The sequence below is a fragment of the Triticum urartu genome, chromosome 3A, assembly GCF_056163025.1.
Source record: "Triticum urartu cultivar PI428250 chromosome 3A, HENAU_Tu73, whole genome shotgun sequence".
NCBI lineage: Eukaryota > Viridiplantae > Streptophyta > Magnoliopsida > Poales > Poaceae > Triticum > Triticum urartu.
Window position 1 is genome coordinate 331,582,866 of NC_141875.1, and position 27,484 is coordinate 331,610,349.

The following is a 27,484-nucleotide window of genomic DNA, read 5'->3' on the forward strand; positions in this document are numbered from 1 at the left end:
GACATATGAAAGTTTCACCCATCTACCCCACTTGTTCGGATGGTTTAGAAGATACAAAACATATGCTCTTCCGTTATAGTAAAGCAAAGGAGGCATGGAAAAGGCTTGGGGTGCATGATATTATTGATAAAGCTTGTGAAGTTGACCATGCGGGAGAGGTGGTGTTGGAGTATTTGCTACTCCTACCAGATCAAGATTTGCGGATATTGGGTGACCACAATGTACGTGAGATGATTGCTATTTCAGTATGGTATCTATGGTGGAAAAGACGGAAACTGGTACACCATGAGAAAACTCAAAATGTAACTCAGATCTTAATGGGGATTCTTGCTCTTACCAAAAAATTTGTTAATGCATCATCCCCCAAGGCGTCGATGAAGACCACTGCTCTTACCAAAAAATTTGTTAATGCATCATCCCCCAAGGTGTTGATGAAGAAGGTGGTCTGATCTTGTCCTCCTTGAGGTTTTGTTAAATTTAATGTTGATGTTTCTTTTGATCATGATCTTAGGGGTTCCATGGGAGCGATCCTTCGAGACGACAAAGGTAGGTTTATTGCTGGAGGGAATCAGAGAATAAATTTTTGCGCGGATGTGTGATGGCGGAAGCTTTAGCTCTCAAATTCGGTCTAACACTAACGCAAAGGGTGGGATGCAATCGCCTTGTTATAAATTTGGATAATATGAAGGTGATTAAAACTATGAATGATGGAGGACAGTCGGCGGGCACGGCAGCAGCAATCTTCGATGATTGTTATCATTATGCTGTGATTTCGTTATTGCTAAATTTGAGCAATGTAATAGGAAAGCAAACAAAGTAGCTCATGAGCTTGCTAGACTAGCTAAATTTTCTTTGACTTCCGATTAGTTTGAGAAGCCTTTAAATGAAATTGCAACGATCCTCACAACGATGTACTACTTATCACAAATGAATAAAACCTGAGTTTTCAAAAAAAAAAAAAAACTCCCCGAACAAACCCGGAGACAAGTGAAGTACAGTTTGTTTGACACATTTCTGTACATGAAAACTGACATGTCGGAACTACTAGATGGACCTCTTTGTACAAGCAGACTCGACTAGTCGTAGTATACAATCATGGCACTAAACACAATCTCCCCCTCCCTCTGTAAACAAATATAAGACGTTTTAGGTCAGGGTAGTATATAACTAAAAGATCATAGATCAATTATGATAAACTGCACTAGTACACTCATTAGCCAAGCACGTGATGTACGTAATCCAAACGAAACAGCAATACGCAATACCTGCAGCAAACCCACATGGTTACAGTTAAATTGTAATAGGTGCATAAGTTAGCGCTTCGATAGCCGGGATGTCCTAGATTTTCCCTTCTCAGCAGAAACTTTCCAGATGATATCATCTAATTTGGAGCAGTAGTTGTTTACGAACTGCAACAATAAAAACAATTCCATGGTTAGTTGTGCGTGCCCAGCAAAACCAACAGCAAATTGCGTTTAGCAGATTTACAATTTTCCGAAAGATAATATGACAAATAAGCAGCTACATCTGGCTACTACAAACATCACTATGTACTCCCTCCGTTCCGAATTACTTGTCGCAGGTATGGATGTATCTAGATGTATTTTAGTTCTAGATACATCCATTTCTGCAACGAGTAATTTGGAACGGAGGAAGTATATTTTAGTCAACGTCCTTCTTAACAACTGCTCATTAGGATCTTCATCTTTTATTCTAGACTAGAAAGTTGCCTCATACAGAAAGTAATAATATAAGGTGTGCCAGTTGCAAAAAAGAATAATATGTCTTGACCTTATTATACTCTGAAGTTTCTCCAGCAGATCTCTCTAGTTCCACCATAAAGATTGATGGGGCAACTTCAAAAATCTAAAACCAGAGCAAAATCAGATGAAGTAAAAGGATGAGAAAACTATACAGCTAGAACAAGAGATATAAATGACTGCATAGGGCAAGACTCACTTGAAGCATAATTGTGAGATGGCTAGTCTTGTTCGCATTTGGACCTTCCACCCTCATCTGTACATATTAATAGTGAAACTACTTATAAGCGATAAAAACATGTCACAACAGTAATCGAAACTCATTAGCAATACAGGAGTACATGTTAAATGCAAATCCAGAAAGAAAAAAAATTAAGACCTTCAGTATGTTATTTGGGAACAAATAGAGTGCATAATATTATCAGATTAAATATAAATAATCGTAATGAAATAAAAAAGATCCAAGTCTGCAATGTTCAGGAAATCATTAGCTGGTAACTGCTTGGTTGGCTGGCGAGCAAGGGATTAATAGACGAGCCGGCCAGTTAATCGGCCGATAAACCGGTTAATCGGTGACCCACCGAGCGGGGATTAATCGGCTAGTTAACTGATTTATCGGCCGGTATTTTGAACAATGCAAGTCTGTTTACTCATATTGAGAAAAATAAGTTGCTCCCCATTTCACACTATAGGGCATGTTTTGACTGTCCAAATTAATGCTTTCACTAATACTCCCTCCGTATCAAAATATAAGCGTTTTTGACACTATGACAGTATCAAAAAACCTCTTATATTTTGATACAGAGGGAGTAAGTACTAGAAAATGTGAGGGCTAGTTTATATAAATTGATACCATTGGATTTGTATTCGAAAGCACATGTTGTCATTAAGATTTTGTAACCAGTAAGTAGGCAGAATTTATGGTCAAAGTTTCAAGTGGGCACACAAGATACGCCTTATAGTTGATACGAGGGAAAGTATATGCTAACCATTAAAATGAATAGAAAACCCAGTTGTCTGTTAAGATCTCAAGTCAGAAGGTTGCTAATATGCATGATAGAACAGACTGGACAGCAAACCTTACCTTATAATTGCGAATATGTGTCTTAAACCCCATGGATTGAGCAACAACCTCCATACTTGACAATATAACATTTGCTGGTTTGCGTGATAAAAACCTATTTTGAAGCTTGCCATAGTCCTGCAGAGCAAACAGAAACAATTATTAGGTCTGACAAATGTTCGTAGATCTATAACTACCCAAATATCAGAACCATGGGCATGTCAACAATGATTATACCAGACCAGATTTCTCGAAATCATAAGAGTATTGTCCAAACATACAACAAAATTTATATCTGAACTGCATATAGGAAAAAAATTTCTCGAGAAAACGCAAAAAGATTTTTGCATTTCTTTGTATTGAAAAGATAGGGTTTAGAGACTCACGGATACTTCCAAAACAGTTGCAGGTGCCGATGATACCAATGCAGGTGATGCTACCAAACTCAAGTGGGAGTTCGACGAGGACCTTGGTCGTTACTACGTGTCTTTTCCTGATGATCAGTAGTGGTGCCCAGTTGGGACGATCGGGGATTAGCAGTTGGGTTTATCTTCTTTCATTTGTTTGTCCGTAGTCGGACTATTGAGTGTACTCTGATGATGTATGACTTATTTGAATATTGTGTGACGTGGCGATTGTAAGCCAACTCTATTTATCCCTTTCTTGTTCATTACATGGGATGTTGTGAAGATGACCCTTCTTGCGACAAAACCACTATGCGGTTATGCCTCTAAGTCGTGCCTCAACACGTGGGAGCTATAGCCACATCGTGGGCGTTACAAGTTGGTATCAGAGAGGATCTGCAGTTAGCTCTCGTGCTTCTTGAGCCTACTAGGTTTGATCAATTCTATAACATGACCCTCAAGCAAAAAGGTGCTCAGCTCAAATGTGAGACTTCTAAGAAGAGAATCAGGGATGCAGTTCAGTCTTCTTCTTCCCCACAAGTGGCAGCTAAGCAACAGAAGTTCTGGCTTCCTCCTCCATTTCGTCGGCCCTACCAGCAGAAGAACAAAGGTGGCCATGGATCTTCCCACCCACCCAACCCAGGCTATCAGAACAAGTCTCAGACTCAAGCTCCAAGGTCAAGTGCTCCTTATCATCGTCCGCTCTCGGAAGTTACTTGCAACAAGTCTCAGCAGAAAGGTCACTATGCGAACAAGTGCTTCAACCAAAGGCGCCTTCCGCCTCCTCCTCCTATGAGGTCTTCAAGCAGTGCGGTGGTCAAGCATAATCTCAAGTCTGCAAGGATGAACATGATGAATGCAGCTCAATCAGAGGATTCTTCAGAAGTGATCATGGGCAATCTTCCAGTCAATGATATTCCTGCATAAGTCTTATTTAATACTGGTGCATCTATTTCATTTATATCAAGACCTTTTGCATCCATGCACAATTTGCATATTGTCGATCTGCCTAAGCCGATAGCGGTTTCCTCTCCGGGTTTGTTCATGAATACCAAAATGATGGCTCTGGATGTTTCTCAAGATGGGCAACTATAAATTTCTATCTTCTCCAATGGTTCTTGGCGACTCTGATATTGATCTAATTCTCGGGATGGACTGGCTTTCTAAGCACAAGGCTCAACTTGATTGTGTTGCCAGGGAGATTCAATTGACACACTCTTTTGATGATGTGATTATCTATGCTGCTCGAGATGAAACTATTCGATTATTTTCTCTGAATGAGAAGGGCGAGCTAGACGCAATCTCTCAGATTCCAGTCGTTTGTGAGTACCAAGACGTCTTTCCAAAAGAGCTTCCTGGAATGTCTCCTCACCGGCCAGTTGAATTCGTTATCGATCTTGAGCCTGGTACTGAACCCGTTTGCAAGCGTCCATACAAGCTTGGACCAAAGGAGCTGAAGGAATTGAAGAAACAGCTCAATGAACAAGAGCGTCTGTGTTTGATCAGACCGGGTTCATCTTCGTGGGGTTGTGGGGTTCTTTTTGTCCAGAAGAAGGATGGCACGGACCGACTTTGCGTCGACTACCGGCCATTGAACAAGAAGACAATCAAGAACAAGTATCCTCTTCCCAACATCAATGAGTTATTCGAGCAACTTAAAGGTGCTAAAGTATTCTCCAAGCTTGAGCTCCGTATGGGTTATCATCAGATTCGCATTCGTGAACAAGATATTCCCAAGACAGCATTTAGAACAAGCTTTAGTTCTTATGAATATACTGTCATGTCTTTCGGCCTTGTCAATGCTCCTCCAACGTTCTCTCGCATGAACTTCATCTTCAACCCTTATACAAATGAATTCGTCCTGGTGTATCTTGATGATATCTTGTTACAATCCTCCTAGGAGGTACAGAACTGATGATGATAGATGGGTAATCAGTGCACGTCCCAAGTCTGGGGGATGATGTCGCGAAGGCCAGCAGCTCCCGCCTTGGCCCAGAGCGACGCCTCTTCCTTGATCTTCACAACGAGGTCTTGTGCCGAAGGCAGGGCGCCCTCAAAGACGCAACTGTTGCGGTGTTTCCAGATCATCCTGGGGGATAGCAAGGCCATGGAGACCAGGCCTTTGCGCATGGACTGCGGCGTCCCTTGCCTGGCAGTGTGCCACCAGTCCAGGAGGGAAGGTCCATAGAGTGGTGGCGTGCATGGCATGCTTAGCCAAGCGATGATGTCATGCCAAACTTGCCTGGAGAAGGGGCATTGAAGGAGCAGATGGTCCATCGTCTCGGGGTCCTGGCAGCACAGGAGGCAAGGGTCACGGTGCTGCAGCCCACGGCGTGCCAAGCGGTCGGCGGTCCAGCACCAGTCCTGGTCGGCGAGCCAGTGGAAGAAGCGTACCCGGGGCGGTGCCCAACTCTTCCATATGAATTTCCAGGACTCGCTGCATATAGGAACTATCTCTACTTGGACGGCAACAGCTTCAACAGCTTCATTAGTTCGACTATCAAAACTTCAATAGATATGAACAAGTGTGCTCAATACTATTGGTACTCTTAGTTTCCTTTATTTGGACAATTTTTTCTTGCCTTTCTTTTTTTGTAGTATAACATTGCAAACACTACTATGGTCTGTAAAATATAGACAGGTTTGAATTTCACAGCATATAGTTATTATGACTGTGTCACTTTCACCCTGTTCTACACATTACATTGCACATTAATTATCATAATTCAGATTATGGGACCTTGTGATAATGAATTATACTGGCAGGAGCATACAATTTTTGACCAACCTGACAGAAAAAATATCATCATATGCTATGGTTTCTATTGCTCTTTCTTGATGTCAATTTGGAGATTTTTCTTCTATTTTTTCATGAATTTAATGAATGGGAATATGAAATTTCTGTCACACCAAAACAAACAGATTTAGAAAAAACCTGGAAATTTATTTGTACACTTTAATACCATCAAAAACTTGTGATGTTCGGTTCTAACACATTTCTTGAGAAAAAACTTAAGGGGAGGCCCTGACAGCAACTTCTGTTCTTTCTTTTAGATTCCTTCGGATTCTGCTACCATCTTTCCTGTTATTCTCTTTCTCCAAAAATTGAGTACTGGAAATGAAAAAAAAACTTATCCAATTTTGTTAAACTGGTTTGCACTGAAATTTATCCTAGATTGAATCATCAAGTCCTGCTATCCTATCGCTGAGCAGCAGGCCTTCAATCCATGCCATTCCTGCTGCCAGTTTCTGTCCACTGCTCACCTCATGGTCATGGAGGGGAGACACGGCACGGAGGACAGCTGCTGCTTCATGCTTGGAACTCCAGCGCCAGGCTGCTTGACTCGTTTGCTTGGATCCATGGTTGTGCTGCTGCTATGGCTTGGTTTCGTTTCTCATGATCTTATTTTCAATCTGAGATAGGGAAGTTTTCATAAAGATAGAGAGACTGGGAGAACGACGAGGATTGTGCATTTTGAGTCTTGGGAGAAACTTTTTTCTCTGCTGGCAAAAACCAAAATGATAGTGAACACCTTTTGTTCATGCAATACCACAGCCATACATTGGACTCCTGGTAAAATCGGGGACGGCAGCTAGGATTTGGGGGGGGGGGGGGGGGCATCACATAGTCTTGTGACGACAGTCGCCAGCGGCGCAGTTGGGTGAGAGCTGTAGGCTACGCAGATGACAAGGAGGAGGTGTGTGCAATGGTAGCTCAGTGAGCCGACTGTGGTGGCTGTGGCGGTGCAGTGGACAAGAAAGCATGGGGTCTAGCTATGAGAAGAATACACTGTTCCTAAGGTCTGTAGAGGTTAGAAGATGGCGACATGGGAAGAGGCGGTGCAACCGTTTTAGGGCGCAAGCATAGGCAACACAGGACTGATGACGGGGTGGGACCTCCGTTAGTATGAATTAGCGGATAGTAAAAACTTAACTTTGGAGAATTTGGATGCAAAATGGGAAGAAGTGAGCCTACAAATTTTGTTGTGTTTTTTTTAAACCTGTGATATGTCGGTGTCATAGAGCCAATATTCCGTTGGAATAACAGCCAGTCCTAGAGTGAGAGTCTGGGAGACCTATAACTTCAAGCGAATATTAAACTCATACCTGTTATTCATCAAATGGATGGACTAACACTTTTCCTTATAGTTAAAGGTAATTTCAACCAAATGGGTTATAAATTGTACTATGCATAGAATATAGGGAGGTTTAAACTATTACAAATTACTCCCTCCGTCCCAAAATATAAGAACGTTTTTAACACTAGTATAGTGTCAAAAACGTTCTTATATTTTGGGACAGAGGGAGTACAACAGTAGATCAAATATTCACTCAACATCTCAAGAACAAACCAAGTTTCACTCTTCACGTATTACTCACTTTTAATATTGTTAAAATAAAGTGCATTTGGCAATTCAGATGGTTTCTTCGTGAAAACATTCGGCATCACAAGTGGCTTGCATAATACCTGTCGGCGATCAAATAGGGCTGAAAGGTTCAACCCTTGAGATAGAATAATTAGATCGAATGCATTGAGCGTCAAAGGGCCTGCTTCATCGTCAAAAGTATGTTCATTGTCCTCCTAAAATGACAAATATGAAGACAAGAAAAATTACAAGAACTGCAAGTACAAAGTACACCAGAGTTAATTTAACATATTGGCTAATTTTTATGTACTATATGAATGGTTGCTAGATGTTGGATTAAATTCATTTGCTCAAAACATTAATGGAACATAGTTTCATAAATCATCAAGTGTTATGACTAACAGGATATTTGATCGATTGAGAAGAGATCAAGGAAACATTTTCTTTTATGGAAATATAAATGTCAGCCCTTGATACCATGTTATGAAGGCAACTGGCACTTCCGTGAGGCCATATGCCAGTATACTTACACATACATGTGTGGTAAATATGCATGAAACCCCTTATACAACGGGGATACTACACAGCTAATATACAGAAAATGTATACATCTCTAACACTTACTAATCCAAGACAAATAAATACAGGTGTAAACCCTGACAGTTTCCATGACAAAAACATATCCATAAATTAATAGGTTACCTAATACTTATCAAAAGCATGGGCATGGCAATATGTATGTGCATCATGTAGATTTTAAGGGTTTTCAGGCTAGCTTATATTTACCGATCTAAGAATGAGCAAGGCAACATGTGTGTAAGTCGGCTTGCTCCATTTGGCTTAAAATAAGTCTTTCGATAAGCAATCGCAAGCTGAAGGTCAATATGTGCCTGTTAGGTCAAAGAGAGGGAAATCTGTGGTCTGTTTTTGGCTTATATCTCGATAATTGCGAAAGAACAAATACCAAAGAAACTAAAGTATCGAATACAGTGAATATGTGGAAGTACAATGGGTAAGTTTTTTTTAGTACATGGGTACTAAGTACTGAGAGAAAAGAACTCGTACAAATCACTGGTGAGGAAAGCAAAATGTAGTTTACATATCCATAACACCACAACATATTTCTACGAGTAAGGATTGGAGGGTGGAGGCCATAAATTGTCCTTATTCCTTAAGCCTTAATGTCACGTCAGTGTTCTAATTTTGCGAGGGATATAGCTGAAACCAAGTGCTGAGCACTGTATTATACAAATATACATGCGATGCCTTCCTTCCAAATGAATTCTAGGAATATGGTGAATAGAATTATATACCTCAGGATCATCAAAAGCTGCATTAACATCATCGAGATTTACTTCTTCATTTTCTACTTCCCTGGCAGGTTCATAATTTTTCTTAAACCATTCATCCTTTCTGATCTCTTTTATCCTGATTCGCTGTTCCAATTCAGAAACATAGTAAGTCAAGAATACACTAACAAAGATAGTAACTACACACATATGGAACGTCCTTGCATGTTAGGGATATCATAACTAATATTCACTGAATTATATTTGTTGTTCTTTGTACAGCTCATAGCAGCTACTTCAACATACAATAAATAATTTCTTTTGCAGAAGGAAACTAACGGGAGGTATGAATTAACAAAGTCAAGGTGACATGTGAACCCAGCCAGTTTGTTTTCAAACAGATGCCTTAAACCGATCAACTGACCATGACCAGTGTCACACAGCCAGGATTATGCCATTCACCAAGTAAAATCCTAACCTTACAAAATGAACGACGGGTTATGTCAGTAAATGGTAGTACATTTAACTAAGGACCCGTCTGGATCAGAGCCAGGGGCTGCCCGACCAAAAAATTGGCATTGACCAGAACGATCGTTTCTGTTTGGATAAGCTCCAAAAATTTGGCTCTCCCAAGGCCCTTCAGCTCTCTACGTTGTATTCGTGGCCAAAATATTGGAGAGGCGCTGGCGACTGAATCCTGCGCCAGTTTTTTGGCTTGCCGATGGTTCACCTCTAGTATTGACTTTGGCTTATGAGATGAGTACTTGGTGGCTCAAAGAGGCACCTCTTGTATTGACTTTGCCTGTTTGTGTGTTCCTCTTGTGATTTCCCCTTGTTTCCCTCTTGTTCTTCATCTTCATCCTTGAATCCACCTCCAGATCATGAAGATTGGGCCACCCCTATGGTTTGCCCTGTATAACACTAGACCCAGGACTCCTAGTATGCGTCCAAGAGCTGTGACGACATCCTGTTTCAGGGAACGGTTGGTTCGAGCTCCTGGAAGCTGAACTATAAGTCTTGGCTCCCCAAGGGTCAAGTTCTTCACGTGGCTCACGTGCTGGACAGCCAAGCACCAGGCACGTCGAGGCCTGCAACACGCGCTACGTTGCGTGCTCTGTGATCAATTGGAGGAAATGATGGCCCATATCCTCACCGGATGCTCCTTCGCACGCACGGTGTGGCACGAGGCGCTTGACTGCACTCGACGGTGTGCCATTCCGATAAGCTGGGCGGATTCGTGGACTGGTAGCATCAAACATGTCATTCTGTCCAGACCTCCACATGTAAGAGCACTTCTTCGGTCATCACGTTGGTGACATGGTGCATCTTGAAGCATCGCAACGCCATCATCTTTGATAGTGATCAACTCAGCTTGCCTTACCTCCTCGGCGCGATCAAATCAGAGCCCAGACAATGGGCGATGGAGGGCCCCGAAGGGTCTTGCGGCTTTGTTACCGGATGAGGTGGTGTCTAGCGGCTAGGGGCGCCGTGTTGTAAACCGGGTGTGCCCTTCTTTGGGCTTGTACAAATTCTTGATAACAATGCATCAAAACACAAAGCTTTTGCATTTTCTTGAAAAAAAGAGATGAGATAAATATGAGATGTTGTCGATGACAGGTTTGTTGGTATTCAGAGTGATCTTCTTTGGCATGTTTTTTATAGTACTTTGTTGGTTTTTGGTTTTTTCCCTTTTGTTGGAAAGACCTTTGTTTGGTGACTTTGCAATAAAGGATGTAATAAGTTGGGTTGTATGCATCTGAACATGCAGAGGATGGGGGTAAAGCTTCCATTATCTAAAAAATATGAGATGCTGTCAATTGCTAACAAAACTTTAAAGCAAAATATAAACCATTTACGAAATCAATACAATGTTAGACTAAATAATTGTAGAACTTCACTTACTGTATCTGGGCTAGGATCCAGAATTCTGCGTATCAGTGACTTAGCACCACTTGGAAACACGGCTGGGAATGAATATTCTGCGCTCTCAATCTGCATTAGGAAAAACAGACTAATATACAGAAAATACACTTTCCATAAAAACGCCGTGTCTAAGAAAATAACTGTTCTCGCCACCAAGAACACATATGCCATTGACCAATTAGTGCACAAATCGTGTACTCCCTCCGTCCCAAAATAAGTGTCGCTGATTGGACACAAAGTTGTACCAAATCAACGACACTTATTTTGGGACGGAGGGAGTAATAAATATCTACATACAACTCTGCCACAGGCCCCCACAGGTAATAGAAAAAGCTCTGAATACAAGTTTATAGAATCTCTACTAGACTACAAATGTTATATTTCCCTTGCAGCTAACAAATTAACAAAGTATAAGAATCGCTATGGTCGCTAGGTCATTATATTACCAAATTCTATGATGCTTGACTACTAACACATATAGTACTTACATCGACTAATCAATATATACACACCTAGTATGTTTGGTTATTTTGTGGTGGCTGGATCACATAACTTGCAAGACAAACCAAATGACATTACTCTTATATGTCAAATACTAGTGTAACTTTGCATATGATAACAACAAAGTTTCAAATGGTTGACCACACGGATCTCAGAACGACCTATGTTCAGATACCGCGAGGAGGGAGGTTGACTTCTAGTAAAGTGGTCATGAGCTTATAAGAAACAAACCTTCCCATAAAGGGTAGTCAAATCTACTTCATCGAAGGGAAGATAACCTGCCAACAGGACATATAGAATAACTCCACATGACCATGTATCAGCAAGTGCTCCATCATATCCTTTATGACTAAGAACCTGTTTCATAAGATAAATTAGAATTCTGCATCACAGTTAACACAATATTTGGCAGGTAAATGCATCAGTAGCTATACCTGACAAAGAATAAGAACAATTAATTTATACAAAGAAAATAACAGATAGCTATAAGAACAATAGCTACAACAAAGCCTTTTGTCCCAAGCAAGTTGGGGTAGGCGGGGACATCACCCGGCCCCCCCTTTCCAAGTGAAACATGTGCAAAGGTAAGCTCCTCCTCGGCGAAACTTCCTAGTAATCTTCCAGCCACTCTGATCACCCTAGTTGTTTAGTTGTCCCCCCCCCCCCCCCCCCCCCCCCGCCCCCCCCCTGTGGATAAATTTGGAAATTTGGTGTACAAACCGAACAGAAACCTATGAGAACCCAAAAGAGAAGAGAGAAAGTCCTATCAAGAGCCAAATCCCTGGGTACACCAAACCTTTAAGTCTCTTGTCACCGCCTCGTCCAAAGTCAACTTTGGTCCCCCCCCCCCTACCCCTTCTAGTATTTTCGCTACTCTTTAGAAATACAGCTATTCACTGGTGCTTCTGCAAGCCTCCGTTGGATATGTCCAAACTACCTTGGTCGGTGTTGAACAAGCTTCTCTTCAATCGGTGCCACCCCTACCTTATTACATATTCCCTCATTCCTAATTCGGCCCCTTATTGTACGGCCGCACATCCACCTTAGCATGCGCATCTCAGTGACACTCATTTGTTGGATGTGTGGTCTCTTAGTAGGCCAACACTCAGCTCCAAATAGCATCACAGGTCTGATCATCGTCCTATAGAACTTACCTTTTAGCTTTTGTGTGACCTTGTCACAAAGGATGCCGCATGCATGCCGCCACGATAGGTACTAGTTGCATGTTTCTAAAAGATTAGCAACCCAATCATTTGTGAGTCAACTTAAGTATAACTAGATAACTGTGCAATGGTACAAGTTCAAACTTCAAAATTGGACAATGGAACACTAAATTAAAATATAACAATCATCTCATGTTGGTTGTTTTGAAGACAATTTCATTGACTGGTGGGGTAGTCGGCCATTGACCCCATTTCACCGTTGCTAAGGAAGGGCTTATCCTCATTGACAATGTTGACAGCATGGTGGGTTTGAGAGCAGAGAAATGAGCTAGCTGGCAAAGTTCTCACCCCCCCCCCCTCCTCTAGCGCCCCCGCGGGCGGCAGGGGAGGAACCCTAGCCGTCGGCCGCCTCTCCACCTCCCCTCCCCTCTCCCGCCGCCGCCAGAGGGCGTGCCCGAGCGAAGCCTGGCAGGCGCCGGCGGCGGCGGGGATTCTCACCCCCTTGTGCGGCTGGCGCGGGCCAGCACGGTCGGATCAGGGCATTGGGGAGCGCGGGACGCAGCGCGGCGGCGGCTCTGCGGGTGGCGCGGTGGGCTGCGACGAGGTGGCCGTGCCTGGGGTTTGGATGTGGTGCCTCGGTCGGATCTAGCCCTGTGGCGGCGCTGTCTGCGGGCGGCCACCTTTGTCGGGGCCTTCCTGCCTGGTGGAGGTGGGAGATGGTGGCGTGTAATGGTGGTCGGGGACGGCGGTTGCGTCTTTGGAGGCGGCTCGGCCAGATCTGGCGTCTCAGCGGTGTGGGCCTCGGGAGGCTGGGCTGCGGGCGGCCGCCTCGACCAGAGCCATGTCAGCTGGTTGGGCTGCCCGTGCAGTAGCGGCGGTTGCCCCCCCCCCTACCTGATGCTTGGGGTGCTTGGAGCTGCGGTTGGAGGCGGGCCCGGAGGGTGGAGCACGGTGGCTCGACGCTCTTCGTCTTTGGCTGGCCACGGTGGCAGGGGCGCTCCGGGGGGGTTGGCAAGGGTGCCTCCAGGTCTTGCTGTTGCCAGGGGTGGCGATGGTGGCCTAGCCCCGGTTCAAGAAATGGCGAGGTGGCTGCGGCGTGCCCGACAGCCGCCGGTGGCTTCCCCCTGTCCTGTTCCGACCGGTTGGGTCCCATTCTTGCCCAAAGGGCCCGCCTTTCTGGCGGCAGCTTCGATGGTCCGTGTGGAAGGAGGTGGGATGGTCTTGGATGCCAGGGCGGCGTCTCTGGTGGTGGAAGCCCGGTGCTCGTGGGCGGAGGCCGTGGCTCAGGTGTTGCCCGGTGGCCATGGTCGTGTGGGCGGCATGGTGGCCGGGGATGACGATCGGTGGTGGTGGTGCGGCTTCCGTACCTATGCCGAGGGCAGTGAGCGTGGGCCGGGGTGAAAACCCGTTGTCTTCGGGCAGGCCGGCGGCGGCGAGTTCGTCCCCTTCTTGAAGGCGTCACCACGGTCCTCATTGCCCGTCGTGTTCCTCTAGGGGAAACCCTGACCCTCGGTTCGAGCGGTGGCGGCACTCTGGTGTTGTAACCTTCCTGAAGGCGCCGCCTTGGAGCTCACGGTTCATCGTCTGCAGCTTCGTCTCCTCGCGGTGGCATGTTCGCGGTGGAGGACCCTGGTAGCTCTTGTAGTGGCTGGGTGTGGTGTTGCTGCGCCTAGCGCCTATGTACCCAGCCTTGGGTGTTGTGCGTGAGTTGAGGTGGCGTGTGTTTGTATCAGATTGTGGTTAGTTGTTGCTTTATATATAAAGCGGGGCGAAAGCCTTTTTCGGTAAAGCAGAGAAACGCCGATGTCTTCAATGGTGAGAGGCCCAACATCACTTCGCTGCTCGACACCATCCAAGCGGAGGCAGATTCATGGGCTAGAGAAGGGGCAGGCGGCCTCCAGGAGACCAGGACTAACTACTGGCGGAGCTTAGTGTGTGCACGCGCGCAATTGTGCGTGGGTGTGTGTGTGCTCCCCCTCCTTATATACCACATAGATGAAGTTGTTATACCTCTGTCATTTTGGGTGTAATTCATTGATAATTACTCCCTTCGTACACTAATATAAGAGCGTTTAGATCACTACTTTAGTGATCTAAACACTCTTATATTAGTTTACAGAGGGAGTACTAGATACCCCAGAGTGAGTTCCATGAAAAGTTACATTTGAGACCACATATTTTATATTTTTTTACACGTAAACTGCATTTTTATACATAAAAACAGTATACTGCATAAATTAAGGGCTTCGACGATATTTTTTCGTGAAACTTGTATTGAGGTATATTCAGAATGATAAAGAGGTATAATACATTTGTTTAAGAGGTATATTTGAATGTGGGAGTACATACTCCCAGGAGTACATATATTTCTAACTTTCAATGCATTCAGACTCAAAGCTTGAAAGAAAGACAGCAAATCCATGATAAAGGGACTTCACCAAGTACCTAGTAGGATTTGATATCCAAACCAACAAAATTTACTAAAAATGCCTTATATTTCGGTAGAGGTAGTAGTAGTAAAGGTAAATCTTAAATCCACTGCTTTCTTGCAGTGGACAGGTTTAGTGATGTCTAACTAGAAGAACTCAAACCATGTTAGTCAGATGAAGTACCTCTGGGGCAACATAGTTTGGGGTTCCACAGGTAGTACGTAGAAGGGCAGCTCCCTGCATGTGACCAACTAAGCAAGTCAAGAATCGAACTAAAATGAGTAATGCATTATGCATCTACAGAACTTCAGAAAGGTATACACCTGTGCAGGCCATGCACTGAGTCCAAAGTCTGAAATTTTAAGATTTCCTTGGGAATCAAGGAGAAGATTTTCAGGCTGCATACAACATGCAGAATAAGTCCAACAGGCCCACAAATTCTGAACTACAGAACACCTCATTTTTCACTTTCAATGACCACCTTTAGATCTCGATGGTAGACTCCTTTGCTGTGGCAAAAATCAACACCATCAATAAGCTGCTGAAAGTATTTACGTGCATCCGCTTCACTGAGTCTCCCATGACGAATCTGAAAATTGTTGTTTTATAGAGCTGTTAGGTTCCCATTCACATCAACAATCTTAGCAAATAGATGAAGTGAAGACACTAAGTGACCCGATTCAAATTTAAGTAACAGAAGTAACCATCATCATGAGCAGCATATAACCACATGCATTCTAGCAAATACCCAAAACGTGGACAACCTAGGGGGAAAATGTGTCGTCTTGCTAGTGTTTAATAATTCAAGGTATTTCACCCCTTTCTACACATACTTCTTACTTAAGCAAAATGCTCAGAAACAATAGAATGAAGTTTCAAAAATCATGTTTGTACATCCCAGAAGGACCGAGCCAGAGAAATCCAAGCAACAAACCTAAGAGTTAGTTCAATTTTCATAGGTCGATTTGAAGTCAAGACTGACAAAGTGACAATGAGAAGTATCACTGAGAAGAGTGGGGTCTTACAATTTTGTCAAATAGTTCACCACCAGTGATGAACTCCAAGATTATAAATATCTTCTTTCGGCTCGCCAAAACCTGCACATAACAGAATAGCACGTAATGATCCTGCTGGTACTCAAAGAAATACAACGGAAAAAAAGATCAACAATTCAAACAGCTATCAGAAAGAAGCAGATATCGTACCTCATGTAATCTGACCACATTGGGATGCCTCACAAGCTTCATTATGGATATCTCTCTCTTGATCTGCATACAATAATCATGTGAGATTAAATCTCACCCTCATAAAATAAATGGTGCTCATTCAATTAACTTATGCAGCTAATACTGTTTTCCTCCTCATAATCACAAACTTAGGACCATTACAATAAAAAGGTGGGGAGAAATGTTTCCATGCACGTGGACACCAAAATATGAAAATAGATGAGCAAACCAAAAATGCATCGAAGTTTACCAGGAAAAGGGTTAAATGAAATGCCTCAAACCCTTGACAAATCGGGAAGGAACTCCTCAGCCAGAGAATATAAGGACCGGCTATGGTCAGATTGAACATCTCCTCCGTCCACCGCTTTCTAGCAAGGCAAACACCAACCAATTCGTAGAAACTACTGATTGCGGATTAAAAGTCAAAATAGATGTGCCCACGAGTCATTCACTCCAAGAGCATTTGGAAGGAACGACAGAGGCAGAGAGCACCAAATTGTTGGCCAACAAACCCAATCCAGACAAAACAGAACTCCCACGCCCAATTCTTCGTGAATTCCCATTCCCTCCAACCAAACTGGTGACTTTATATCTCATAACCCCTAAATTCCCATTCCCTAGCGTGCTTGGTAACTTTCGGGTCGGGACTGGGAATGGGAATTTAGAGGGGGGTGGGGGAGTTGTGATGAGATTAGACATGGGAAGTTTTATTTTATTCCTAGTCCCTTGTTTGGTATTGGATGAGTATTACACGTGGGAATTTAAGAGAGGTGTTTATTCCCTCGTTTGGTTAGGGGGAATTCATGGGGACTTAGCCGAGAGATGGCAATATAAGTTATGATGAAGGGACGGAATGTTCTGTGTAAATAAATTCTCACCCCCTCCCCTGTTAATAAAATCGAGGGAGTTGAACTCTAAACTTCAACACCCAATCCCTCCTAAACTCATATTCCCTCCAATCAAACGGGTGCCTTTATCTTACAGCATGTTTGGCAATATTTGGGAAGGGGAATGGGAGTTTAGAGTAGGGAGTTGTACTGAGACTAGACATGGAATGAGTCATTTTATTCCCAATCCTCTGTTTGGCACGTGATAGGAATTATGTACGAGAATTTGAGGAGAAACTGTATTCTCTTTTTTGGTTGAATTGACCAGGGACCAGACAAGGGAAGTTAATGTAAGTTATGATGAATGGTTAAGATTGACTTACTAAAACAATTCCCTTCCAACTTACCGAAATATGCTTTCGCCCTGCTTTATATATATATAAAATGTTTTGCTAAAGCAACCGCGGCAAGACAAACAACGTTCATAGAGGATACAAACTCACGCCTCCACCTTTAATAAAACGGTGGGAGTTGGAGTCTCAAGTCTCATGACTATTCCCTTATGAATTCCCAATCCTCCCAACCAAACAAAAGATTTGAAGTCTCCTGCCCCTTCAATTGTCATTCCCTAGCTCTAATTACCCCCAAGAACCCCTAAATTCCGATTCCCACTTTCTAATTACCTCCAACCAAGAGATGGAATCTAATCGAAGCAGAAAACTGAAACCCTCCTCACCTGATCCACCATCTTGTGCTTGAGGATGGAGGAGCGATCGAGCACCTTCATGGCGACGCTCTCCCCTGTCTCCGTGTTCTGCGCGAACTTGACCTTGGCGAACGTCCCCTCCCCGATGGTCCGCCCCACCTCGTACTTGCCCACCCGCCGCAGCGCCCCTCCCCCTCCTCCCCCAACCATTTCTCCCTCTCCTCTCCCTCTCAGGTTGGTCTCGGTATTGGCCGGTGGGTGACTCGCGAGGAGTTCAAAAAGGTAGTTGCAGCTTTGGAGTCGTACTGCGGCTGCGGGGGCTCTCAAGTGCTCAGCTCGACAGCGCCATTCAATGAATTATTTAATGAGATTCGGCACCGCAGCAAGCGACCGTGTGTGCCGCCCGGTTTAAATGGGACGGGTAGGTATGTGTATGTAGGGTGCAATTGTGGCTGAAAAAAAAACTCACAGACACCTCTTTGGATGGAGTTAGTTCAGAATTAGTCATGAGGTAGAAACTAACTCTAACCTCTAACTAAGTTGAGTAATCAAACAAGATTGCGTTGTTATTGTTGATGCTACTGTTCTTCTACGTATATCTAGACATCATCAGAAAATCAAGGTAACACTCTTCCTTGTTGCTATGTAGTCTAGGATTGCATATTTAGACATTAAATACAATGCATGTTGCTATGTAGCCTCGGATATATTACATATTGCCCTAATTAACCTAACGATAAATGGGTTACATATATATTCAGTTAAAAGTCTGATTCACCGATTAGTCCCTTATCAGCCCCTGGCCTATATGGTACTAGCTACCGATATCCTAAACAGTGAGTATATATAAGCCATGGGGTGAAACTAATCTCAATGGAATTCAACAGTCGTTCACAAAATTGTCCTGTGTAGATACATCGAGAGGCATGTTAAGCATAACAGGCTAAACATCAACCAAAATTATCCATGGCAGACAAAATAATCTCCAAAAGATAGGTTCAGTGTGCAGATTTAAGCACGCTAGTAAAGCAAAACAAGTGGAAAGATGTGTTAACTGCAACATGCCTAACAGTTAACAACAAGCAAACATAGTCATTCAAATTGGTATTGTGCCAGTCTAAGTACAATTGTTATTGTTAACTAAAAATGAAAATGCGTGTTAACTACAAGATGCAGGAACCAAAATGTAGTCATTCATAATGATATTGTTGAAACTGGTATTGATGAAATTGAACTGCACAGTTCATACTTGCACATATAAAACATCACGTTGTGAATAACTGAAATAAACAAGGCATACTACGAACAACCAAAGATAGCATTTGAAACTGGACATATGCTAACTACAAACAACTGAACAGTCAAAAAACTTTAAAAGAGGCATATGCTAGCTATAACAGGCTTAACAGCAAGCAAATATATGCATTCCTATCGGTATGTTTAAAACTGGATTGATAAAATGTACTGCACAGTAAATAATTGCACATATAGAGCATCACATTGTGAACAACTGAAATAAACAAGGCATACTGCAAACAACCAAATATAGCAATTAAAACTAGACATATTCTTACTACACTACAAAAGGGAGTCGACAAAACAAATCATGGGTTCCCCCCTGTGAAGAGGCATGGCAAAACAAATCATGGGTTTCCTCACTTGTCACGGATGGGCTCGTTCCCGTGGGAAGAGCATGGACCCTGGATGCGCTCCATGTTGTCGCAGATGGGCTCCTTCCCCTTGGAAGAGCACGGCTATAGGGTGCCCTCCCTGATGTCGCAGACGGGCTATTTCTCGTTGGAAGAGCAGATGGGCTCTTTCCCCTTGGAAGAGTCGGAGAGGGTTCCCTCCTTGTGGTCGTCGTCGATGAGGTTTGACTTGGAAGCTATGGATCCCAAGTCAGTGTCGTAGAACGTGTCCTTTAGAAATGACAAAAGGGGCTCGATGGCAATGTAGGATGGCAAATTCTTGATAGCGAGCCAGAGGAGATCAGCGGTGGGGCCATGGATGAGATCGACGACGGTTGAACCCGAAGGGTTGGGGGTGTGCCACTTAACCTGTGACATAGCCCGCCTCAGGTCGTCGCTGTCGACGACCTTGATGTCGTAGCCGGCGTCTGCGACATGCCCGCATACTCCATCCCGTTGATTGAGTGCCTGCGATTAGTAATGGTCGTCAGCTTCCTCGGCGACGTCGGACGAAGAGACCGCGATACACCTCTTTTGGGTCAGTCGCTTCTCGAGCTCCACGGGAAGCGTGGCCGGGTTTAGGCTGCGACGCTCTGGAGTGGGGGTTGGGGATAGGGATCTATGGGAAAGGGGGCGTTTGGCAGGCGTCATCTAAGAAACTCATGGCGGCCTGGGTATGAAGATCGGTGGGTAAGCTGCATGGGCAAACTGGTAGATGTTGACAATGGAGGCCTTGCGGCGGCGGCGGCGACCTTGCTAGGGTTTCGAGCGAGGGAGGGTGTGTGTGCGTGCGCACGCGTGTGCCCGAGGAAGATTTTGGTGTGTGTGTGTGTGGAGGGGGGCGGGGTGTGTTTGAGAAAATGACGCGGCTACTGAAAATTTTACTACGCGGGAGTGAAATGCCGGGGCTATTGAAAATTCGAATGATGGTGCATCGCACACGGTCCGGAGATAACAACCATGTGTTATGAAACAGAAAAACCCTCGATGTGGGCAGATATTTTCGAGGGATGCAGGCGGGATTGGGAATAATAAACATCACACATGGTCGAAACATAATAACCGTGTGTTATCAAACAGAAAAAAGTTGCAGACGGGTAGATATTTTTGAGAGGGGAAGCCTCGTGGAGCCCAATGTATTGTGTGGATGTGCGCGACAAGGGCACCGGCGTGGCACATGGTTAGTGTGAGTGAACCGTGTCCGTTGTGTCATCCAACTTGTCTAACGTTCATAAATTTGGCAAAAAAATGATGCGAGAGAGGGTCAGAACACAAACACACTTGTATGTGGACCAAATTTATGTATGAAAAGGATGGTTTGATGTTCAAATACCAAATGCAACTTCGATGTGGCACTTATCTTGCAGAGCGCATGGTATTGCTTGCCCTCTCATGTCGGCACGAAAGGAATTCTAAGCTATGAATGCATGCCCCCCAACCAAGGTTCACCTAGCAAAGTGCGAAGTAGCAGCCCGCCCCTCCCCCCCCCCCACACACACCCACCCACTTTCAGTCGGCGGGCCAGATACACATCTTACCAAGATGGATCGTAAAACGGACCAAGAATAATCCACCTTAGTCGTACAACATCTCTCTTGTTGTTGGTCAAAGTGATGGTCGTCCATGCGACCCCGGAGATGGGCTAGCTTACCAATAATCACGCAAGTAGCTAGTCCCCGAAGACAACTGCCGGTGTCAAAACCGGCGGATCTCGGGTAGGGGGTCCCGAACTGTGCGTCTAGGGTCGATGGTAACAGGAGACGGGGGACACGATGTTTACTCAGGTTCGGGCCCTCTTGATGGAGGTAATACCCTACTTCCTGCTTGATTGGTCTTGATGAATATGAGGATTACAAGAGTTGATCTACCACGAGATTGTAATGGCTAAACCCTAGATGTCTAGCCTGTATGATTATAATTGCCTCTACAGACTAAACCCTCCGGTTTATATAGACACCGAAGGGGCCTAGGGTTGTATAGGGTCGGTTTACAAAGGAAGGAATCTACATATCTGAATGCCAAGCTTGCCATCCACGCAAGGGAGAGTCCCATCCGGATATAGGAAGAAGTCTTCTGTCTTGTATCTTCATATCCCATTAGTCTGGCCCATGTTACATAATCCGAACGTCCGTGGACCCCTTAATCCAGGACTCCCTCAGTAGCCTTTGAACCAGGCTTCAATGACGATGTGTCTGGCGCGCAGATTTTTTTTCGGCATTGCAAGGCGGGTTCCTCCTCCGAATACTCCAAAGCAGCCTTCGAACACAGAAAATGCATCCGGCTCTGCAAAACAAGTACCACACACACACACGCAGAAAATATGATATTTCACGAGTCCAATCTACTGACAACTTTTGTAGCGTGACATCACGTCGTTGCCCGATCATTATTTCGAACCGTTTTTTAGCCTCCCGCTCCATGTTTCAAGATGCGGTTTTATTGGCACGTCTTGTCGAAGCAGAGATTGTGTCCCCTTATTGCGGGATTCTCATCAATACGGGCATGGGTAACCCAACCGCGCCGTCTGCATGGCCCTCAGGGAATATGCGGGTTTTAAGGCGAGTGGGGAGGTGCTTGATATTCGCAGCCTTTATAAAGGGATAAGGATTTCACCTTTTCACCCACGCCTTCTTTCTCTCTGCCCATCCATTCTCGAGCTCCAACGCCCAAGCTTCCATCCTTTCCACCTCAAAAAAGCACTTCAGCCATGTCCGGATCTAGAGCGCAGGGCAAGTGGATGGTTTCTGTAACGCCCACGATGCGGCTATATCTCCCACGTGTCAAAGCACAACTTAGAGGCATAACCGCATTGAAAGCAATGTCGCAAGTGAGGTAATCTTCACAACAACCCATGTAAATAAATAAAGGGAAAGGTACATAGTTGGCTTACACTCGCCACGTCACACAAATACATAAATAAGTCATTACATTCATCCAATACACTCAAGGTCCGACTATGGAACCAAAATAAAGATCAACCCCCAAATGCGACAAAGTCCTCGATCACCCCAACTAGGCATCACTACTGATCATCTGGGAAAGACACGTAATAACGACGAGAGTCTTCATCGAACTCCCACTTGAGCTCGGTCATATCATCTGGAGCGGTATCATCAGTCCCTGCATCTGGTTTTGGAAGTAATCTGTGAGTCACGGGGACTCAGCAATCTCACACCCTCGCGATCAAGACTATTTAAGCTTATAGGTAAGGGAAAGGTATGATGTGGAGCCGCGGCAAGCGACTAGCATATATGGTGGCTAACATACGCAAATGAGAGCGAGAAGAGAAGGCAAAATCACGGTCGAACAACTATGATCAAGAAGTGATCCTAGAACAACGTACGTCAAGCATTACTCCAACACCTTGTTCACTTCCCGGACTCCGCCGAGAAGAGACCATCATGGTTATACACGCGGTTGATGCATTTTAATTAAGTTAAGTTCAAGTCTTCTACAACCGGACATTAACAAATTCCCATCTACCCATAACCGCGGGCACGACTTTCGAAAGTTCAAATCCTTGCAGGGGTGTCCCAACTTAGCCCATCACAAGCTCTCACGGTCAACGAAGGATATTCCTTCTCCCAAGACAATCCGATCAGACTCGGCATCCCGGTTACAAGACATCCTCGACAATGGTAAAACAAGTCCAACAACACCGCCCGAATGTGCCGACAAATCCCAATAGGAGCTGCACATATCTCGTTCTCAGGGCACACTCAGATAGGTCAAGCTACGAGTAAAACCAACCCTCGAGTTTCCCCGAGGTGTCCCCGCAGGCTGCCCCTTTCGGACCAACACTCAGAGGAGCACTGGCCCCAGGGGGGGTTAAATAAAGATGACCCTCGGGCTCCGGAAACCCAAGGGAAAAAGAGGCTAGGTGGAGAATGGTGAAACCAAGGTTGGGCATTGCTGGAGGAGTTTTATCCAAGGCGAACTGTCAAGGGGTTCCCATTATAACCCAATCGTGTAAGGAACGCAAAATCCGGGAACATAACACCGATATGACGGAAACTAGGGCGGCAAGAGTGGAACAAAACACCAGGCATAAGGCCGAGCCTTCCACCCTTTACCAAGTATATATGTGCATTAAGATAAACAAGATAATATGGTGATATCCCAACAATAAACAAGTTCCAACAAGGAACGATCTCTAATCTTCACCTGCAACTAGCAACGCTATAAGAGGGGCTGAGCAAAGCGGTAACATAGCCAAACAATGGTTTGCTAGGACATGGTGGGTTAGGGGTTTGACATGGCAATATGGGAGGCATGATAAGCAAGTGGTAGCTATCGTAGCATAGGCATAGCAAAAGAGCGAGCATCTAGCAAGCAAAGATAGAAGTGATTTCGAGGGTATGGTCATCTTGCCTGCAAAGTTCTCAGAGTTGCCTTGATCCTCGTAAGCGTGCTCAACGGGCTCCTTGTTCACGTACTCGTCTCCCGGCTCTACCCAAGCAAGAACAACAAACAAAAAGGAACACAATCAACCACGTGCAATGCTCAAGCAACATGATGCAAACATGGTATGATATGCGGGATGTGATATGTGATGCATATGCATGATTTGGAAAGGAATGATTGAACCTGGCCTCAACTTGGAAAACCAATAGTGCCACTAGAAAGAGGAGTTGATTTCGGTCGAAAACGATATAAAGATCACCGGAATCGGATGCACGGTTTGGAAATGGCAAGCAAAACAAATATGGCACCGGTCTGCGATTAACAATAAGTAGCCTTCTAAATGCATCAAGAACAACATGCTACAGCACTCCAACATGACAACAAAATACATAGCAGGGATCCACTCATTATGCTTGACAAAAGATGAACACTGAGTTATGGCTAATTCACTCATTAACAGGTTCAAACAAGCATGGCAAAAGTGCAAAAGATAACAGGTTTTAGACTTAGTGAAATTAACAGCATGTCAGGAATTTATCATCAGGAAGTAATATTTAGAGCACGATAACTACATGCTACAGGAACATATCATGGCAAAGAAAGGCATGGCATGAAGCTACTCAAAGCATATAACAAAAGTCCCTTAGTGACCATGAGCCAAAAGGGATTACAGAATACAATTGCAAGCATGTGAACATAGCAAAAACATAAACAGATTCAGACTTAGTGAAAAACTGGAGCATGCAAAACAGTTAACAAGTAGGCATGTTTACGAGCTCGATGCACTCACTACGAGGCATTTCATGACACACTAAGCATACACCCAGCAAATATACATGGCATAGAATCTAGACATGGCAAGAACAACAACATAGCATGCACGGATCAACAACAACAAGCTCGGCAAAATTGCTAAAATGTTAACAATCTGCCAGGAACATTTTATAGCAAAAGTAGAGCTCGATTGACTCAAGCTAGGGTGCTCCATAATTGCAAACAAAGACATGGATGGATATAGCTCAACATTAGCTACAAAACATCCTTACTGATCATGCTCAAAAGAGGCACAGATCACTAGGAAACAACATGAACATATGTCATAAAAATTACAGCAGGACAAGGACTTGGTGAAATTCTAAGTCCCTAAAATCAGCATCATTGAGTAAGCTACTTTGCATGCTTGTGCTAGTCACCATGAAGATCACAAAAATACATGGCATACACCCCTGTAAACATGGCATGGCATACATCAAAACACATGTAGAGCTTAGGATCATAGCACGCACACATTAATCATGGCAAAAAAGACAAAAGAGCATTTGCTGAAACAGATCTGAAACAATCCTCACATAGCCCTCTTCCAACAGCATTTCGGGCATCAAGATGAGCTCAGATGAAAATGATGCAATGAGATGAAATGATGTACTCGTCGAGACGAACATTTTGATATGCTACACGCATGAATCGGAGCTACGATGAGGAAGTTGTGGAATGTCAAAGATTGCAAAAAAATTAGGGTTACGGGGGGAAAGTCAACCGAGGTGGATCTCAGATCTGGATCCGGTCTTGCACGCGGCCCGAGGTTCGCCAGATCCGAGCTCCTGTTTGCCGGACTCGGACTTGGGGACCGCCGGAGCCGAGGGAGGAGAGGACGGGGACGGCGCACCGGAGTTGGGCTCGGGCGGCGTCGGCTTGAGGAGGAGGACGGCAGACGCGGGGTGCTGCGGTGGCTGGTCGGCGTCCTACGGCGGCACCGGACGGCGGAGGGCGGCGGCCGGTCGGCAGAGGGCGGCGAAGCGCAGACGGCGTCGGGGCGAGGACGGCAGGTGGCGGCGCGACCCGGATGGGCCTCGGGGGCCGACGATGGGTTTCCCGGGCCCTGGCGGCGCGGCGATCTGGGAACTGGGCGGCGGCGAATAGGGCGGCTACACATGGAGGCGGCGGTGGATACGGACGTGTACGGCCGGACGAGAATTTGTCCAGCGGCGCGTGGAGAGGGAGGGGTCTAGGGTTTGCCCGAAAATTTCAGGGGTGATCTATTTATAGAGGTAGGAGGAGCTAGGAAGCTCCAAATGAGGTGTGGTTTGCGGCCACGCAATCGTGATCGAACGATCTAGATGATGGAGAGGGTTTAGGTGGGTTTTGGGCCACTTTGGAGGGGTGTTGGGCTGCAACACACACGAGGCCTTTTCGGTCCCTCGGTTAACCGTTGGAGTATCAAACGAAGTCCAAATGGCACGAAACTTGATAGGCGGTCTACCAGTAGTAAACCAAGGCCGCTTGGCAAGTATCGGTCCAATCCAAAAACGTTTAACATCCGCACACGAAAAGAGGTAGAAAGGGGCACCGGAGGACATAGGAGCGCCGGAATGCAAAATAGACAACGGGGAAAATGCTCGGATGCATGAGATGAACACATATGCAAATGCAATGCACATGATGACATGATATGAGATGCATGACAAAGACAAAACACACGGAGACAAAAACCCGACAACGAGGAAATAAAAATAATTTAGTGCCGGAAACGGCAAGAGTTGGAGTACAAATAAGGTAGGTTACATCCGGGGTGCTACAGTTTCCTCCGTCAAGGAGAAGGACATCACCAAGCTTCGGGAGGCTGGGTACTTAGTCCAGGAAATCGCCCACTGACTTCCAGCAAAGGGGCAGATCATCCCTACCCCGGAGCCCCATGAGAGGGTGGTATTCATCCCCCAATTCGTCTGCGGATTGGGATTCCCTCTCCACCCATTCGTCTGTGGACTCATGTTCTACTATGGGCTGGATTTCCACGATCTGCCCCCAACTCCTTCCTCAACATCTCGGTGTTCATTGTCATGTGCGAGGCCTTTCTTCGCATCCCACCCCACTTCAGATTGTGGTTAAAGATTTTTAATGTGAAGCCGAAGGTGGTGGGCGGTCAACACGAGAGTGCGGAGGCGCCATGGTGAGCAAGATGCCCAACGTCTCATGGCCCAAAGGTACCTTCGTGGAGACCGTCAAAGGGTGGCAACAACAATGTTGGTTCTACGTCACAAAGCCTCACGACGCCACCTGGGCCGCGGCTCCCGAATTCCAGTTCGGTGCCCCGATGCGGCTCACCTCCTGGCTAGAGAAGGGCCTGGACTGGTCTTCGTCGGACGAGCTAACAGTGCTTCAGACGCGCATCAGGAGCATGGTGGACAAGAACATCAAGCTTGTCAATGTGATCCAGGTGATGCTTGTTCGCCGGATCCTTCTGTGCCAAAGCCAGACTTGCCATCTGTGGGAGTTCGATCCGGCTGAGCACCAGACCTTGCAACAGTTCTTTGGCACTACGCACGAAGACATCTGGAAGGTGCTCTTTAAGGCCAACGAGACATGGCTGACGACGACCGAGGACCGTGGGCACGACCTGGCCCATCCCGCCAGTCCGATAAGTTTTTTGTATTTCAAGGTGTATCCTTTACTTGCATACTCAAGGAAGACGCCTAAGCTTCCCTATTTGTTTGTTCAGGGCTGGACAAAGAAGGCGGAGCGGATTCAGTGTCTGGTTCCGCTACCCGAAAACCCAATAATCCCACTTTTGACGAAGATGCTGGTTCCGGCACCCTACCAAGCGCCGGAGAAGAAGGCCAAGGAGACCAGAAGTGGCCTCCGCCGTAAGGGCACTTCGGACGTGACGTCCGAAGATGCCGAGACCCACTCCTACCCCACCGAGGACGACGAGGAGGAGGAGGAAAGCAACTCTCCCC

The 27,484-nt window shown here is 45.3% G+C and overlaps 1 protein-coding gene across 2 annotated transcripts; it reads right to left on the reverse strand.

Annotated features, from left to right (window-relative positions):
* Positions 1–838: 838 nt before the first annotated feature.
* Positions 839–18,034, reverse strand: CIPK8 (CBL-interacting protein kinase 8). Of its 2 annotated transcripts, none has more exons than XM_048707496.2 (15): positions 17,689–18,034; positions 16,105–16,167; positions 15,925–15,996; positions 15,381–15,488; positions 15,223–15,297; positions 15,083–15,136; positions 11,539–11,664; positions 10,786–10,875; positions 8,908–9,030; positions 7,696–7,809; positions 2,845–2,961; positions 1,960–2,016; positions 1,792–1,866; positions 1,266–1,409; positions 839–1,124 (listed from the first exon to the last, which is right to left on the reverse strand). In XM_048707496.2, the coding sequence occupies exons 1-14, from the start codon at positions 17,866–17,868 to the stop codon at positions 1,314–1,316; spliced, it is 1,350 nt and encodes a 449-aa protein (XP_048563453.1). In that variant the 5' UTR covers positions 17,869–18,034; the 3' UTR covers positions 839–1,124; positions 1,266–1,313. The 2 variants fall into 2 exon arrangements, with proteins under 2 accessions (XP_048563453.1, XP_087403148.1); XM_087547022.1 differs by lacking the exon at positions 17,689–18,034 and adding an exon at positions 16,376–17,626.
* Between the last annotated feature and the right edge of the window lie 9,450 nt (positions 18,035–27,484).